Raw genomic sequence first — 17,422 nt, 5'->3', positions numbered from 1 at the left:
AGGAGGGGGCCATGGCAAAGGGAAGAACATCAAGGTCAACTGCCTTCTGTACCCAAAAGAAGGAAAACAGGTTCAGAGAGGGGCCAGGATTCACTCAGGGTGCACAGCCAAGTCGGACCCTCCATCCTGGGAGAGCTGGGGGAGGGGCTGAAGAAAGGCGGAGACAGTGGTGAATGAGTGGGCACAAGCTGGACAAAGCTCCTGTCTCTGTGCCCCTGGTCTCTTTCCCTAGGGGGACCCTGGTCCTGCTGGCCCTCCCGGACTCATGGGACCCCCGGTAAGCTGAGCTGCGGGGAGGGGCTGGGAACTGAGAGGTTCCAAAGCTGGGTAGGTGCCTTGGTGGGCGGGGCAGCTCGCATCCATGTCCCCTGGGGACTGAGTTAATGACTTTGGGTGGGTTTAACTTGTTTGACCCGGGGAGGGAAGAGTGAGAAGTGGCCTCTGCTTGAGCCGAAGGACGTGGCAGCTCCTGCTTTGTCTTCCAGGGCTTCAAGGGAAAACCCGGCCATCCTGGCCTCCCAGGACAGAAGGTAAGGACCTGGTGACTTCCGCCCATCAGGTTTTCTCGGCTCTTCTCAAGGCTCGACCCCGAGCAGATGGGTCAGCCTAGCTGGAGTGGACAGGCCACCTGACCCTTGACTGAGATGCCATTCCAGCATCCAGGCCTTCTGAGGCCACTGGTGCCTGGCAGACCGGGTCAGGGCTTTGCCATCTGCCAGCCTAAGGGCATCAGGGGGCCACCGGCATGTGGCAGGACCCCTCTGATGTGGGATCAGTTGGGGGTGGCAGAGCCAAGTGGCAAACTGGTGAGCCCCAGATGCCCCTCTCTCCTCCAGGGCGACTGTGGAAAGCCAGGCCCCCAGGGCAGCAGTGGCCGGCCCGGAGCAGAGGTAAGGGCCCAGGGTCTACGCATGCTGCCTTTAGACAGCCCTGGGTTCTGCTGAGTCCTGAATGCTGCCCCTTCCTCCCTCCTCCCTGGCAAGGTGGCCGCCTCCTCTGCTTGGCCTTCTGGGGGAGGTTTTCCCCAACTCTGCACATCTTGACCTTCCCCTCTTAAGGCTTATAACTGGCTCCTGCCCCTATGGGCTGCTAACCTACAAAGGCCTGGTCTCTGCTTCCCCCTCCAACCATACTCACGGGTAGGGCTGGTCCCGTAGGGCTTAGACCTAGAGGCCAGGGCTCAGCGTGGTTCCTCTGGCCGTTGGTGTGTCCCATCTGCTTTGCTCCATCCTCTCCTGCCTAACAGCCCGTGTGTCTGAGTCTGTATCTGTGTCATTTCTTCCTCTTTCTGGCTCCTGCAGGGTGAGCCTGGTGCCATGGGACCCCAGGGAAGACCCGGCCCCCCTGGCCATGTTGTGAGTTGACCTGTTTTAGTCTCTGTCTCTCTAAGAGTTTGGATTGCATTGGGCTGGGGGGTGGTGGTGGTGGGCAAGCTGATGATGACTTGAAAGAACTGACTGCAGGAGCAGCACCAGCCATACAGAACCAGAAGGGGCTCTGGGCTCACCCCATCCAGCAGTTCCCCGGCTCTGTGCCATTTTCATATTTTCTGGGCACATTCGAGTTTGCTTATCAAACAAACATCATTCGGTTATTCAACAAATAATTATTGAGCACCTGCTCCATGCCAGGCACTGTTCCAAGCCCTGGGCTATGGCAGTGAGTAAGGTAGAATGGTCCCCCGATCCCAGAACTTCCACACGGGCACAGCATGTTGATGGGTGCGGAGGGACCAGGTGGTGATGTGATGTCCTGGGGAGGGCTGGGAGGCGACTTCCCTGGAGAAGTGGTCTTTGAGCAGGGGCCCAAATAACATGCAGCAGCCAGCTATCGAGCCGACTGGGGGAGGAGTGTCCAGGCAGGGGTGTAGCTGCTGCAGAGAGCCTGAGACAGGCAGGGCACAGGGGAGTGGAGTTTGAGAAGGGCGTGAGTGGGGATGGGAAGGCTGAGCTGGGAGAGGTTGTGGTGCAGATGGTGGAAGACCTCAGGGCAGGAGGGGGAGGACGTGCAAGTGGAAGCAGAGATGTCAGTGGACGGGGGGTGGCGCTGGAGCAGGGGGCAGTGGACCCATCCCGCAAGTGTTTGGAGGTAGAGGACTTGCTAATGACCCAGATGGCAAAGGGGCAGGAGGCGGCAGGAGAGGGATCGAGGATGACTCCTGTTTGGCTCGGGCAGCCGGGTGAGTGGGTGGTGTGTTTACTGACAAAGGGTGACTTGGAGAGGAGGTTTATGAAATAATGGCTTTCCCTTCTCCTTGATGCGTCTGTAACGCAGATGTCTGCCAATGGGTGCCTTTGATCAGTGTGACGGCTCTGAGCTGGTGGGGTTCCAGAGAGAAGGGAATACACTAGCCGTCCGCTTTCCAGAAGGCTTTTGGAATGTTAAAAATAGATCAGGACCCCACAACAAGAACTCTTGGGGCCTCATTACTGTTTTTATGGCTCTCAAGGGATCCAGATACCTTGCATTGGGGACCCCAGGTCTAGCCCTGTCTGCCCCGGTTCCACATCAGAGATGAAAGAAAGAGTCACACACTCTGAACTGTGGAGACTCACTAGGGGGCTGGGGTGTGCAGGGCTCCTCTTCCCACCTCCGTCCATCCAGCTCAGCCCTCTGGTGAGGGCTGGCCACTCCTGCCCTGGGAGGCTTCAGATGAGTAGAACAGAGCCCGTGCCTCCAGAACTTTCCATCTGTGAGTACAGAGGAAGGTGCTCCGAGAGAGACCCGCGTGTCCCCGTTGGTTCAGAGGAAGTGTCGTTCTGACCAGGGAGGTGACGTGTGAGCTGGGCCTCCAGGGCGGGATGTGGAGAGATGGGGCAGGTGGGAGCCATCCTGTGCAGTTGAGGTTCGTCACCCCCCAGTGATGGGTGAGCGGCAGGAGACCAGGAAGCTAGGGGCTTATCTGCGAGGATGTTGGGGTTGGAGCTGAGCCCCTCTCCCTCACCTGCCTCCGCACAGAGACAAGCTCCTGGTTTCTGCTCTCCCCACAGAACAGAAGGAAGGCGGCAGGGTGGGGGCTGTTGGGGGTCCTCAGAAGACATCCAGGCCCAGGTGCCATGTGCTTCACTCCCTTGCGCTTGGCTCTGGCTCCCAGATCATTCCCTCTGTGCAGGCCCCAGTTGCACCACTCGGCAAGCAGCAGGTGTGAGCATCCTGTGTGCCCAGGGATCCCCAGGCACAGATTAAATGCAAGAGTAGATGGAAGAAAGGCCCAGGGAAGAGAATGGAGCTGCCGTAACCAAGTTCAGGGCTTGTTCCTGCGGTTGGTCCCTTGCCACCTCCTGGGGCCTCGTTACCTGAGCCTCTTTCCAACCCACTGACTTCGTCTCCCTTTAGGGGCCGCCGGGGCCTCCAGGCCAGCCAGGCCCAGCTGGGATATCTGCAGTGGTGAGTGCCGTGCTCCTCCTCGCGTCCCTCCCTCCCCGGTGTTTGTCCCTGCGTGTCCCTGTCCCCACTCCTTCCCTCTTGTAAGCCTCTCCTGCCTCCAGTCAATCTCCCTAACTGGCTTGGGGTGAAGACCTCCGGAGAAGCCCGGAGGCTACCCCGGGGTCCTTCCCCAAGTTCAGGCAGCGCCACCTCCCCTGCTGGGGCCTTGGAACTGGGGACAGGGTCCCTTGTGCTCAGTGTCTGCCTCTGGCTCTGTGGGGTTCACTCTTCCCTCCCGCCATCTCCATCGTTTTCTCTAGGGCCCAAAAGGAGACCGTGGAGCCACTGGAGAAAGGGGCCTTTTAGGTCTTCCAGGCCAACCTGGCCCCCCTGGACACCCTGGTCCCCCGGTAAGACCCCACCTCTTAGGGCTCAGCCCCGGGGGAAAGGGCCAGTGAACCTTGTCAGTTGCACACAGTCCTGCACTTCGGAGGTCTCTGGGGAAGGAGGGGTGTTCAGCACCACGATGGCAGCTTGGAGTTTGTGCCTGAGGATCGCATCCTATTTGGAATAAAGGACAAGCTGTACAAGCCAGCACTGGGCCAGCCACGCAGCAGACGGCTGCCTCTGACCTAGCACTCACGTGCACATCCCTCCTCGAGGTGTCGGATGGGGAAACTGCTCCCTGTTCCACCCCTGTCCCCTCCCCAGGGGAGCTGGTTGGTCGCATAGAAAACCTGTAAACGTCAGACACCCAAACGCAGTGTTATTGCTGGAGCTCTCCCAGCAACTCTGAAACCACTCCTTAGTGCCAGTTAGCGTGTATACCCAGAGCTGCAATACACTGGTCCCTGACACTGGCCTCAATGGTGACCTACATGCCTGACATGTTGTCATTCAGTCTGTACTGCAACCCTATTTAATAGGTCTGATTGTCCCTGTTTTACAGACGAAGGAACCAAGGCTCAGCAAGGTTGAGTAGGTTGCCCAGAGTCACACAGCTATTAAGTATTAAGAGGCTGCCTGACTCCAGAACTTGGGTCCGGAGCCACTCTGCGGTACTCCCTCTTTCAGAGGTTCCAAACAGGTGGACCACATCAGGTGGAACTGACTGCCAGGCTCAGGGATGAAAAATCTCCCAGGGGACTGAGGCAGGGACCCAGGTCTCCTAGCCCTCAGGCTGGGGTGCTTTCCACCCAAGCAGACTTCCTTCTGTGGGGACAAGAGCAATGCCCATGGGGCTGGTGCCCTGAAACGGAGGGGATGACTCCAACCAATCTGCCAAGAGGCTCGAGTCTTGCCGCCCACTCCTCTGATTCCTGCCATGGGCCCTGGGCAGGCAGGTCCCATCAGTCTTCCGTCCCTCCTACCTACAGGCTAAGAACCTCCAGAGTCCCCTGATGAATCTGCCTTGCAAGCATAGATTCCTCTTCCCCAGTGTTTCACTAGAAGTGAGCAGGTCCCAGGGGGCAGCCTCTCCTGTCTTGGGGAAGGAGTGAACACTGAGGCTCCCTTGGCCAAACTCTGGGACTTCATCAAGGTCAGAGGTTCACAGGTTCACAACCTTCATTCAGCAAACACTGAACATACACTCAGAGCCAGGAAACGTGCGAGATGCCAAGATCTCAAGCAAAGAGCAGGGCAAATGCAATCTGCTCTTCCCTCCCAGAGCTCAGTCGGGGGGTGGCTGGGGCCAGGCTGGAGCATGGCATGGGGTCTGAGTGTCCACAGCCTGTGCCTAGAGTGTCGGGGGGAGGTGGGGAGGATTGTGGCTCCTAGGTGGAATGGGGGCTGGCCACGCCTAGTGGGCGATGTGAGGCATGAAATGCCACGCTGGGTTGGGGCTCATCACAAGCTCCATTGCTCTCTGCTCCCCAGGGTGAACCTGGCATGGATGGCGCAGCTGGCAAAGAGGTACCGTTGTGCTGGGCTTCTCATTTTCTCTCGGGGATGCTGCTTTTAGCTCCTGGCTTTGCCCTGACCCCTCTTCATTCACTTGGTAAATGCTCCCTGTGTGTACAGACCGTCTCTGGATGGATATACAGGCAACTGGTGCCCTTGTTATTACAGGAGAGAAGCTGGGGACTAGGAAGAAGGATGAGAGTGAGCCTTGTTTTTCACTCTCCTTTTTTTTAAACCATATATCTGGTCCAAAAAAACCAATGATAATAATAAAGTCCAAATAAACATCTCCTGGGGGCCAGCTCTTGTCAGGCCTTCCCTTTCATTCTGACTTCTCTGTCTGTGACAAGGGACCCACCTAGCACAATCATATGAGGCCACGTCCTGGAAACATAATTCTCCCTTCCCGCTGTCCACGCTCTTGGCAGGGAGGTTCTCGTCCTTTCTCACACAGAACTCAGTAGGACAAGGTTTGGGGGCCTAACGCTTTGGAAGGTCCTTTCGTGACACCTGTTTCGCCTGGATGGTTTGGACATGCTGCCCAGACTTCACCCCTGACTTCTGCTTTCTTCTAGGGACCCCCTGGAAAACAGGGACTCTATGGACCCCCAGGTCCAAAGGTGAGTTGGGCTCTGGCTGGGTTTGAGAGGAGCAGCTCATGAGTTGATGAAGCCCAGCCCGAAGCTCTGACTTTAGCCATGGAGAGGAGACACGGCAAGGCCAGTGGGCAGGGAAGAGAAGTGGGCGGGACTTGGAGCAACCTTGTCTCTGAACACTTCTCACGTGGGGCTGTCCCAAGGTTCTTAGGTATGGTGGGAAGAATGGAACCCTCGTGTTCATTCACTCCTGATTGATTCATGCATTCATTCTGCGAGCATCCGCTTGGCTTTACTCACCTGCCAGGCCCTCTCTCCTAGCCTTGGGCCCGGTGCCCACTTAGTCCAGTCACACTAACACGGGAGCCTGTTGGGTTTTAGATGCAGTGCTGTGGAATCAGAGGGAGGGAGCGATCCACTCAGCCTGGGGCGTCGGGGAGGTTGCACAGAGAACAGGGACCTTACAGCCGAGTGGGAGGAGGACACTGGGGAGAGGGAAGGCATTCCAGGCCGGGAGGACGAAGACACATGGCTGAGTCAGAACTATAACCAGCAAGGCGTGGCTGGAAGCACCCGGGCAGGAAAACGAGGCTGGAGAAGACATAGTCGGGACCCCATCATGATGGCCTGGAATGCCCGGCCGAGGAATTAAACCTTTATGCTGAGGGCAACTGGGAGACATGGAAATTTCTCAGCAGGGAGTAAGAACATGAAAACCATCCTTTAAAAGGACTGCTTTGGGGGCAGAGACACGGGGCAGCCTGTCAAGATGCTGTGATCCAGAGGGAGATGCTGGGGGCTGCGTGTGGCACTGAAGCCGGGGCAGACCCTTGAGACACTGTGAGATAAACTTGATGGCTCTTGGCAATGTTGGACTGTGAGACTTCCTGTCCTCTAGGGTGACCCGGGGCCTTCAGGACAGAAGGGCCAGGCAGGAGAGAAGGGAAGAGCTGGCATGCCTGGCGGGCCTGGCAAGAGTGGCTCCATGGGACCTGCGGGGCCACCGGGTCCTGCAGGAGAGAGAGGCCACCCTGGATCTCCGGGGCCTGCGGGGAGCCCGGGATTGCCCGGGGTGCCTGGCTCCATGGTAAGGAGGAGGCTGGCCACCAGGGGCACTGGTCCCACAGAGCAGGTGTGCGAGGTAGAGCGCACACCATTTTAGAAGCTCCTATTGATGCTCTACAGAAGAGCATGACCCCCATATGGGTGGTTCTTAACTGTGTGGGAGAGTGGAGAGGGGGAGACCCTTTCCCTAGGAAGATGCACAAAATGTTTTCTTCCACTTTAGGGGGTTAGGACATTGGCTTCAGCGTCTGTGGGAGGCTTCTGGGACCTTTGTTCCCCAGCCGCCGCCCCCCCCATCCTTTATTCCCATGAAATCTATTCCCAGGAGAGATGAGCCCCAGACTTGAAAGTGTGATTGAGGCAGGTTTCTTCTCTTTCCTCAGGGAGACATGGTGAATTATGATGAAATCAAGAGGTTCATCAGACAAGAGATCATTAAAATGTTTGATGGTAAGTGGCAGCTGAACTGGCTGGCAGTGGGTGCTGTTTGCCCTTCCCAGCTGCTTCTCCACCCCACCCCAGCCTCCTTTCCCTTAAAGTATCCACCCCCCTACTTACCTCGCTCCCCCACTTACAGGCATCTGTTCAATTAGACTTCAGCCTTTCCTCTCACCTGCTCTGTTCAGAGACAAAATGATTCCCTTCTGCCCCCCACCCGAAGCCCCCACTGAAGCAGAGGAGACAGACAAGAAAATTGATATCAAATGAGTCTGCAGAGAGTCTAAATAGAGGGGCGCACAGCAGCCTTAAGATGGCTGGCGTGGTTTCATTTTCAGCTTTTTCTCCTGTTGATTTGTTCATCCAACATCAATAAGCTAGGGACTAGGGAAAACATGGACCCTTCCAGAAGAGGGCTAGGCATCTTGCTTGGGAAGCAGACCTTGAATGCCAAGCAAGGAGTCTGGACTTTATTCTGAAGCCGGTGTGGACTAATGAAGGCTGCTGGAGAAAAGAGATGCTGGAATCAGATCTGGGCTTCAGGAAGATCACTGTGGGGAGCGATGTGGGGGAGAGGGCACAGGCGACCATTTAAGAGATCCACCTGTGTGTTCCTCGCTCTGACGTCCCTCTGAAGAATGGCTGTCTTGGATTCTACGCTGGCAGCCTGTCGTTTTGAGTGCCCAGGGTGCCCTGTGACCTGTCCCTGTCCTTTCTTACAGAGAGGATGGCTTACTACACCTCCAGAATGCAGTTTCCCATGGAGATGGCAGCAGCTCCAGGGCGACCAGGGCCCCCAGGGAAGGATGGTCCCCCAGGCCGGCCAGGCTCCCCGGGATCACCGGGACTCCCTGGTCAGATTGGCAGAGAAGGACGGCAGGGCTTGCCCGGGATGAGAGGTAGGTCTGCCCTCTGGGTACATGCCTGGTTCTTGGGGGCACACAGAAGCATTGCACGAGGTCTGTTGTGAATCAAGTGTTTGCGTGTATATGTGTGTTTCAAATAATCTGACCAGGTAGATCATTTTTCTACTCCAGGATGGGACGTCTTATCTTATTTCTTTTGTTTCAGGGTTGCCTGGTACCAAAGGTGAAAAGGGAGACGTCGGTGTTGGCATCGCAGGAGAAATTGGTCTTCCTGGCCCCCCAGGTAGGAAAAGTCAGTCTTAGAGACTGCGAATCTGGAACGGCTGAGAGCTCCTTTCTTGATGTTCTTTCCATAGCATAGTTGTGTAGTGTCCCAAATAACCATAGGCCTATCAACCAGCATTTATAGTAATGACACTGAGTATAAGAGACTCTACTAGGGCATGGGTGTGTACGTGTGTGTGCGTTGGTGGGGCAGGAGTGTTGAGGGTTAGGTGGGACATCCCGTGCCTGTTCTCAAGTCCTAACGTGGCCGAGCGTGACAGAGTGGAAGAGAGTTGGATGTGGTGGGGCCAGGGAATGCAAGCTTAGGTCCCGCTCATCATCTTACTGGCTATATTACCTGGACAAACCTAAGAGAGAAATGACTGAAGTTTGACAGCCTGGTTCTGAGATGTAGCTTCACCACATGGCAGGTGTGTGACCTCTCTGAGCCTGTGTCCTCATCTCCAAAATGAGATAATAGTTTCTTTCTCATGGAGTCGTTGTGACGATTCAATGAATAATGCAGAGAAAGCACTTGGCTTCTGCTTGGCAGGTGGAAACTCTGAATAAAATTAGCCAGTGGTATTATTGTCACTGTTCAGTCAATGTCAGGATCAGATCAAGTCTTCATGAAAATATGGTGTAGCTGGAGAAATAGTCATCAGATGTAAGGTATTGCTATTATTTACCATGACTGTTATTTCTTCTTTTCTTATGACCTGGGTTTCCTGATCCCCCTTCTCTGACTCCTTCCTGCCTTAGGTCCCCAGGGTCCTCCAGGGTATGGCAAGATGGGCGCGACTGGGCCGATGGGCCAGCAAGGCATTCCTGGCATCCCCGGTCCCCCAGGCCCCATAGGCCCGCCGGGCAAGACCGGCCACTGTAACCCCTCTGACTGCTTTGGGGCCATGCCGATGGAGCAACAGTACCCGCCCATGAAAAACATGAAGGGACCTTTCGGCTGAAATCGCCATTTCCATCAGATGAAGGGCTCCATTGGGAACAAATGGCTCCAACTTTATAGGACTCTGGATGGGTTGTGAATGTTTGAGATTTTTTTTAATTGCTATTAATATTTTTTTATCAATAAAGAAATAAAACTATCTGCAATCTCAGTGCCGCTGGGGTTTCTCTGGGGCTGCAGCTGCATCTCTGTCATCTTCTTCTTACCATTCGGTCCCAGGATCAAAAGGGGGCATCTCCTTCATTGCCTGTGGTCAACCAGTAAAGCTGTGGAATGCTGCTGTAGAGAGGGTCCCCAGCTCAGCTCTCCTCTCCGATACTTCTGAGTCATCCTTTGGTCCTCTGAACCACATGTTCTATCCTTCATGGCACACTTCTCCAAGTCAGAGAGAGGGCATTGCTCAACCTCTTCTCATGAATGAACCAAAAGCAGTTTGAAGACCTCTTTCCAGCTCATAGAGGCCACTCCCTATTTTCTTCCTTAAAAGAGATGGGTGTCTGGTACCCCCACCCACCCTCTGGGGTGTGACCCAAAGCTCCATCCAGGATGCACCTTGAGAATTGCCACTTGGTGCTAAGGTACATTCATCTATCTGCCTGACAGCTCTTCCAAGCAAGCACACTCTCTTCTTGCCGCTCCAGTAATTCCATGATTAGAAAAGTCTGTGCAAACAGGAGGAAAGATAAGGTGGCAGCCCTGGGCCCAGGGAAGCAGGGAGTGCTTCTCTGGGAAATGACATGAAAATTCCTTCCTGTACCGATGGAGGGCCCTCTCACCCGCCCTCCTGGACTCCACACGGCATCCTTCTGTTATTCTTTGTTAATCTAGCACGTGGAGTGATTTTTCTGTACATCTTTAGCCCTAGGCCTTCAGAAAGAGGTTACATCAGTGCAAAGGGATCACGGGACGCCACAATAAGATCTGAGTTCATGGGCCTCCAAGTCCACTGGGACTCTGGTGATCCATCTGCTGCCTCCTTCTCCATTTGTAAAAAGGCTCAGAAGAAGAAGAAAAAAAGAAAGATGAATATTATAGAAACATTCTATCTCAGACTTCTTCCTTTTCTGCTTTTCAGATCTCTTGATCCTGATGGGATGCCTACCTTGTGAGAAAGCGATAGGGCACATCCAGGGGGACTTCCAGAGAAAGCCTTTTTACTGGCTCCAGCTTTCTGGACGGTTTATTCAAGTTGGATAAACTTCAAAGGGATCACAGAGCAGGCTGAGAAATGTACCCGAAGTCCAGATGCTTATCCAAACTGCCTGAAGCTTTCAAACTGGCTGTCAAACCTCTCCAGAGCTGGCATTTCCAGCACGGTTTTGAAAATGCTCTTCCCCTGTCGAGCCCCAAATGCCAAGAGCTTTTCAGAACCTTTGACCTATTTTTTTTCCTGCCGGGAGCAGAAAGGTGTGCCAGTGACGAGAGAAATGAAATAAGGCAAACTCTTGAGGCTGCCAAGTGTCTCACATGATACTTTTAGATAAAGGAGGAGCCAGTTCTTATTTGATCTCTCACCAGCAATTCTCAGTTAACCCTAATTTCAACATAAAACATGAAAAAGCAAACTCATCCTCTTCGCATGGAAGTAGCAGCCAGTTTTTGACAGTGGACAAGGACAGATGTTAAAGTGCTCCCATCAGAAGGCCAGCTTCTTTTCAACCCAATCTGTGAAGCACTAACTGATGATGAGCTTCACAATAAAAAGCGTGTTGGCACGAGTAGAAAGAAAGAGAAGCAAGGACCAGCTGTTGAACTGAGCAGGTTGGTTTTGAAGGCCAGAGGGGGGAAACCGCTATGAGGAAACATCAAACCCATCCCCTCTGAGGACCACCAGGGAATCGACCCTTACAGAGTAAATGACGCTTTCTTCTCTTTTCTCCTCGAGTCAAATCATACTACTCTTCAGGGGATCCTACAACAGGCTAGGTTTAAGCCTTCATGATTTGAGTGCTTGTCTCCCTGGAGTTGGAAATTGCTGTATTTTCTTGGACCATGAAGAACCAGATGGGAAGCTGAATTTTATAGTCTCTTCTGTTACTGTGGTCAGCAAAAAAAAAAAATCATGGATTTTGCTCATAAGTAGGAGCTGGGTACGGTGAAGGCACTGGCAACCCACTCCAGTACTCTTGCCTGGAAAATCCCATGGACGGAGGAGCCTGGTAGGCTGCAGTCCATGGGGTTGCTACGAGTCAGACACCACTGAGCGACTTCACTTTGACTTTTCACTTTCATGCATTGGAGAAGGAAATGGCAACCCACTCCAGTGTTCTTGCTTGGAGGATCCCAGGGACGGGGGAGCCTGGTGGGCTGCTGTCTATGGGGTTGCATGGAGTTGGACACGACTGAAGTGACTTAGCAGCAGCAGCAGCAGCAACAGCAGCAGCAGCAAGAGCTGGGTAAGCTTTTAGGGAAAGGCAGGAGCGGTGTGCACCTTCCCCTTCTTTCAGGGAGCTCGCTCACATTCCTGCCTGTCTTCATTTCTTAGCGTATTTATTTCAGGTTTTGAAGGCAACACACAGATCATTCGGATTGGCAATTGATGAGTCCATTTCCGCTTTCTATTTTGTGCCGGGAGCAGTATCAGGCTCTGGGGATTCAGAGGCAACCTAGACAGATAGGGCCACGCCCACACAGTGTCTTGGGGGGCAGGGGGGGCAGACAGCAGAGTTAAACAAACAGCTACAGTAACATGGGGCGATGGGGCAGTACCAGGCACCAGGGGAGCACAGAGCTGAGAGACCTAACCCTGTCTAGACAGAGATCGATGTAGGCAGAGGGAACGCCGTGTGCCAAGGTCCAGAGATGACTGGGGGCAGCACACTGAGTGATGAGAGACAGGGAGTGTGGTTGGAATGTGGAGTGTGATGGAGGGAGGGAGACGATGGGAAGCCAGGGTTTCATATGAGGCTGTGTTGAGTCAGCTTTGCATAACAGGGAATCCTTAATTTGAGAACCCCTCTCAAATTTGAGTGAGAGGGAGAAAAGGCTGCTGCCTGTTTATTCTGCAGAGAAAAATCCCCAAATCTGATGTCTTCTGGAACTGAAATCTTTTCTGTCATAATATTTTCCATTGTCACCCGAATTTAACAGAATCTGTTTAGACTCTTCACATGTGGTCCATTAACCCCCTCTGAGACTAAGTCTTTTTGTCACTGTCCTGAATAGCTTATGGGACGAGAACGTATCAATGTAGCTTCCATATGATCTCATAATGAAAGGGGTGTGTGGCCAAACTGCCACGTCTGCTCTTCTCATTTTTCTGTTGGTTCTGTGGAAAGCTACAAATCACCCTCTGCTCCAAGGCATGCAACTGGAATTTAAATTTTGGAACTGAATCTAGTCAGAATCAAAGAGAATTAATTCCATAATAATTAAGTGGGTATCGGTATTCCTTCTCAGTAAGCAATGCTGGAGCTTGGTGTTGAACCAGGATGCCTAGAGGGAATGATGTGTCTCTAGGGGTGGTGATATTTTCATGGATGGTCCTTCCATTACTAAGCTCTGCCTCACCTCTCATGGGTCAATCATGGGGCTCCTATGAACTCAGGAAAGTACTCTGTGCTCCAAAAAAGGGCTGGAATCCAAGTTTCCCCCTTTGGCTAAAGCTGAAACAAAAACAGGAACTTCTCCACCCACCTCTGTCTGCCTCAGGTAGCTGAGGTTTTGGAAACGAGTTGATTGTTTTTCAGTCTTTGGAAGCTCCTGACCTCCATTTTACCCAGCCCTCTCCAAAATAAACACCCCTGGGCCTGCTGCAGGTCCGCAGAGGCGCAGCCCTGGACTTGGCTTTGGCTGGTCTCCGACTGCCTGAGAGATGATTTGGATACCCTTGCCCCCAGATAGCACAGACATCCAAAGAACGTCCTCCTATGAGCCCTTTGCTGGGCAGAGGGAGCTGGGGTGTGAAATTCTCATAGCTTAATCCTCAGCGCCTAGAACACAGCCTGACAAGTGGTGGGAGTGCAACAGGTTGTTGTGCTTGTGGAACAAAATTAGTGCGTCTCACACTGTCCCAGTTTGCAGGCCAGGTGTTACTATTCTCTCTTCCTTCACCTTCAGCCCAGACTGCAGGGCTTCCTTCTTTGGGAGATCTTGCAGTTCGACTCCACTAATTGTTTTGGACTGTGCATGTAGGGGGCGGTGGTGATTTACAAAGGCAAAGAAGACCAACTAACTACTAAGTACCGATGAGTTAAGTTTGCGGACCTGGCTTCAAATCTGCCTTCTCCATTTCCTTTTGATAGTTGGGAAGTAACTTAGCTGCTCTTAGCCTCAGCTCCTCATTATAGAAGGGTAACAGTATGTCAAAGGATTGTGATGAAAACTGAGGCAATATATTGTACTTAGCACAAAGCTTGACATGTAGCAAGCATTCCTTACAGAATACTACTACTACTGATAACTATTAATAGTCATTGAACTCAGCCAAGGCACTAGGGATAGAAGAGTGAATAAGGAAAAGGACAATCCTACAGTATACATGTAAACTTTAAAGAGGACAATTCAAGTAGTGACAAATGTTATGAAAAAATAAGACATTGCGGTATTATAGATGAGTAGAATGGGTGTGGGGGGGCAATGTTACTTTTTTAAAGACTTATCTATTGGCTGTGCTGGGTCTTCATTGCTGTACGCGGGCTTTCTCTAGTTGCAGTGAGTGGGGGCTACTCTCCAGCTGGGGTGCACAGGCTTCTCATTGCAGGGGCTTCTGTTGCGGAGCACAGCTTCTAGGCGCGTGGGCTTCGGTAGTTGTGGCTCCTCGGCTCTGGAGGGCTGGCTCAGCAGTTGTGGCGCACGGGCTTAGTTTCTCCGCAGCACGTGGTATCTTCCCAGACTTGGGAATCGAACCCATGTCCCCCGCATTGGCAGGCAGATTCTTAACCACTGGACCACCAGAGAAGCCCCAATGCTACTTTAGATCTGGTGTCAATGTCCCCACCCCCACCACCCAAAGAAGTGAGATTTGAACTGAGACCCAGATGGCAAGGAGAAGCTAGCCAGTGAAGAGCCAGTGGAAGAACATTCCAGGCAGAAGGAACTGCTAATCCAAAATCTAGAGGTGGGAATGAGCTTGGTACGTTCCAGGGGTGGAGACCAGGCCAGGACAATTGGGAGTGACATGAGGACCACAGTGGTGGGAAGAGGGGCTGAAGACACAGGCAGGGTCTTGGTTACAGAGGGCCAGAAATGCTATCAGGATGAGTACAGTTACAGATGTTCCTGTAAGAGTTATTGGAAGCCTCTGGAGAAGTTTAAGCCCAGGAATGACATGATCTTCTTTACATTTAAGACAATCATTCCCGCTGCCCTGTGAAAAACAGAATGTGGGGGAAGGAGTGAAAGCAGGGACACTGATCAGGAAGCTATGGTCATGGTCCAGGCCACAGATGATGGTGTCTCAGACGAGGGTGAATGTGCCAACTTGGTCTACTTTTGAGCTGCAGCACATGGAAGTGGGAAGGTGTGTGGAGAAACAGAGGTCGCACAAGGGTGATTCTCGGTTTCAGGCCTGAGAGACCGGGTGGATTTTCAGGGGGAGGAGTGAGTTTGGGGAAAATTATCGAAGAGAACTCTGAAGCAGGAAGGCTAGAATACAGCACAGTGACAGTACCAAGTGCAGAGGGAGGCAGGCAAGAGCATGGGTAACTCTGGAGCTGGTGGGGATGTGGGAGGGTTACGTGAAGGGTGGGATTGGAATTGAGTTGTTGTTTTTTTTTATTTACTTATTTAATTAACTGCGTCAGGTCTTAGTTGTGGCATGCAGGCTCCGTAGTCGCTGCATGCTGGCTTAGTTACCCCACGAGGTATGCGGGACCTTAGTTTCCCGACCAGGGATAGAACCTGTGTCTCCTGCATCGGAAGGTAGATTCTTAACCACTGGACAACCAGGGAAGTCTCTGAAACTGAGCTTAGAAGGACTGGACTTGGGAGGGCTACTGGTTGGGTGAAAGGAGTGGTCTGAACACAAGTCTTGTCTGAACACAAGTCTGGGCATGAATAGGTGCCATAAACTCATTATTTCACATCTCTTTATATACTCGTTTCTGACAGCAGAGGAAACTGAGACTCAGAAATTAAATGACTTGCCTGAGATCATAGAGTTAGAAAGTGGTAAAATCAAGATTCCCCATTCCAAAGAAAGGGGGCTGAATGGTGGAACTGAACATAGGAGTACAGAACAGCAGACAAACGGGGGCTGTAAGACATAAGGTGTAAAGGTGAGGCTGGTCAAATTGTGAAGGGTCTAGTGTGCTGCAATGAACAGGCTGGACCTTATTTTGTAGATGTAGATGAAGACAAGCCATTGTACGTTCTCCAGTGGGCTAGGAGCATGATCAGCACTGTGATTTTGGAAAGTGCTGGCTGTCGACTGAAAAAAAAAAGCAAAACATGAGAAGCAAAACATGAGCGCTGTGAGTTGTTTTATTTGGGGCAAAATGAGGACAATAGTCTGGGAGAAAGCATTTCAGATATTTCTGAGAAACTGCTCGGAAGTGGTAGGAGGCAGGTCAGTATATATGTGATTTTGGTGAAAGAGGAATACATGTAATCAAGCCCATATATTTCGCAGAACGTGTCTGCCAGTGATGAGAGGCAGATGTCACCATGGAGGATTTCAGTTCTTTTATAGGTACGAGGCGATGCAAGAATGGGGCTCATAACATTGTCTCCTGAAAATACCTAACTAACTGAAGACCTATTCTGCCAGTTTTCCCCAGAGCACAGAATGCCTCATTACAAATTTCCATGTTTAAATCCTTTCAGGGGTGTTGAAGGTCAGCAGCAGCAATGGCTCATAATTTGATCCTTTGCAGAGATAGACGGCAAGTGCCAATTTGCAGGTGACAACGGCTCAATGGCCAAAAGTGACACCACCTCGTAACACTATTAATTATTTTTAAAAATACAGGTTCTGGAGATACAATGGCAAGCAAAATCAGACACAAGCTGTGCCATACAGGACTAACAAATTAATCAAATAAACATGCAAACAAGTGGAGAGCCTAAACCACAAAGAAGCAAATATATGACTGTGAGGTCTTTGTCAACTAAAAAAATGCTTAGACTTGTGAGTCAAGTTTTATTTGGGGGCAAAATTAGGACTGCAGCCTAGGAGAGAGCACCTCAGATAGCTCTGAAAGACTGCTCCAAAGAGGCAGTGGGGGAAGGTCAATACATAAGACTGTGGTAAAGGGGGAGTTCAGTGCACTTGTGAGCTTACTTCACTTAAGGTTTTCTGCTAATCACGAGGAAATGATGTCACCATCAAGGGATTTAGAGCCTTTCTAGATATGAGGAGATGCAAGGATTGGGATCATAAAATCAGTTCCTTAAAATATCTAACTGTCTAAAGACCCGTTTCATCAGTTTCCCTGGAGCACAGAGTGCCTCCCTCTCCACCCCGAATTCCCTTTGGGGAGTGTTGAAGGTCAGCAGCTGCAGCAGCACAGGCAGAAGGCAAGGGCCCTTGTTGGTGCAGTTCAGTCACTGGCAAAAGCTCTTGGCAAGAGCCAATTTGTAGTTGACATCTCTTAATAACCAGGATTTTACTTACATTGGGGATCAGTCCTCAACACTTCCCTGATGAAACCTGGGGCATCCACTGACCCCAGTTCTAGGCTACACTCTGCCCCTAAGCCATAGTGAACTAGGGCAGGTCAATGGACCTAGTTCTCCATTTATGAAACAAGTCAGCCTTTTGTAACTCAATGAAACTATAAGCCATACCATGCAGGGCCATCCAAAACAGACGGGTCACAGTGGAGTGTTCTGACAAAACATGGTCGACTGGAGAAGGGAATGGCAATCACTTCAGTATTTCTGCCTCAAGAACTCCATGAATGGTATGAAAAAGCAAAAAGATAGGATACCGAAAGATAAGCCCCCAGGCAGACAGATGTCCAGTATCCTACTGGGGAAGAGAGGAGAAATAACTCCAGAAGAAATTAAAGAAAGTGTTG

The 17,422-nt window shown here is 51.9% G+C and overlaps 1 protein-coding gene and 1 long non-coding RNA gene across 16 annotated transcripts in view; one reads left to right on the top strand and one right to left on the bottom strand.

Moving 5' to 3' along the window:
• COL16A1 (collagen type XVI alpha 1 chain) overlaps positions 1–9,607 on the top strand; it is a 56,210-nt gene extending 46,603 nt beyond the window's left edge. For all 15 annotated transcript variants that reach the window (XM_086333545.1, XM_086333534.1, XM_086333410.1 and 12 more), the window contains 13 exons: positions 233–277; positions 486–530; positions 837–890; positions 1,302–1,355; positions 3,337–3,387; positions 3,687–3,776; positions 5,245–5,280; positions 5,844–5,888; positions 6,763–6,951; positions 7,313–7,379; positions 8,090–8,266; positions 8,439–8,516; positions 9,260–9,607. In XM_086333545.1, coding sequence (XP_086189671.1) covers positions 233–277; positions 486–530; positions 837–890; positions 1,302–1,355; positions 3,337–3,387; positions 3,687–3,776; positions 5,245–5,280; positions 5,844–5,888; positions 6,763–6,951; positions 7,313–7,379; positions 8,090–8,266; positions 8,439–8,516; positions 9,260–9,462 — 1,134 coding nt within the window. In that variant the 3' untranslated portion in view covers positions 9,463–9,607. The remainder of the gene's footprint in view (positions 1–232; positions 278–485; positions 531–836; positions 891–1,301; positions 1,356–3,336; positions 3,388–3,686; positions 3,777–5,244; positions 5,281–5,843; positions 5,889–6,762; positions 6,952–7,312; positions 7,380–8,089; positions 8,267–8,438; positions 8,517–9,259) is intronic.
• Positions 9,608–15,473: 5,866 nt separating this feature from the next.
• On the bottom strand, positions 15,474–17,373 carry LOC147377581 (uncharacterized). Its single transcript, XR_015139439.1, has 2 exons — positions 17,190–17,373; positions 15,474–15,831 (listed from the first exon to the last, which is right to left on the bottom strand). It is a non-coding gene; the product is annotated as an uncharacterized LOC147377581 (long non-coding RNA).
• Between the last annotated feature and the right edge of the window lie 49 nt (positions 17,374–17,422).

The sequence above is a fragment of the Bos grunniens genome, chromosome 2 (assembly GCF_055505025.1).
Source record: "Bos grunniens cultivar Pamir isolate PY7600 chromosome 2, Bosgru_T2T1.0, whole genome shotgun sequence".
In the NCBI taxonomy this organism is placed as follows: Eukaryota; Metazoa; Chordata; class Mammalia; order Artiodactyla; family Bovidae; genus Bos; species Bos grunniens.
This window is presented reverse-complemented; position numbering and strand designations above follow the sequence as displayed.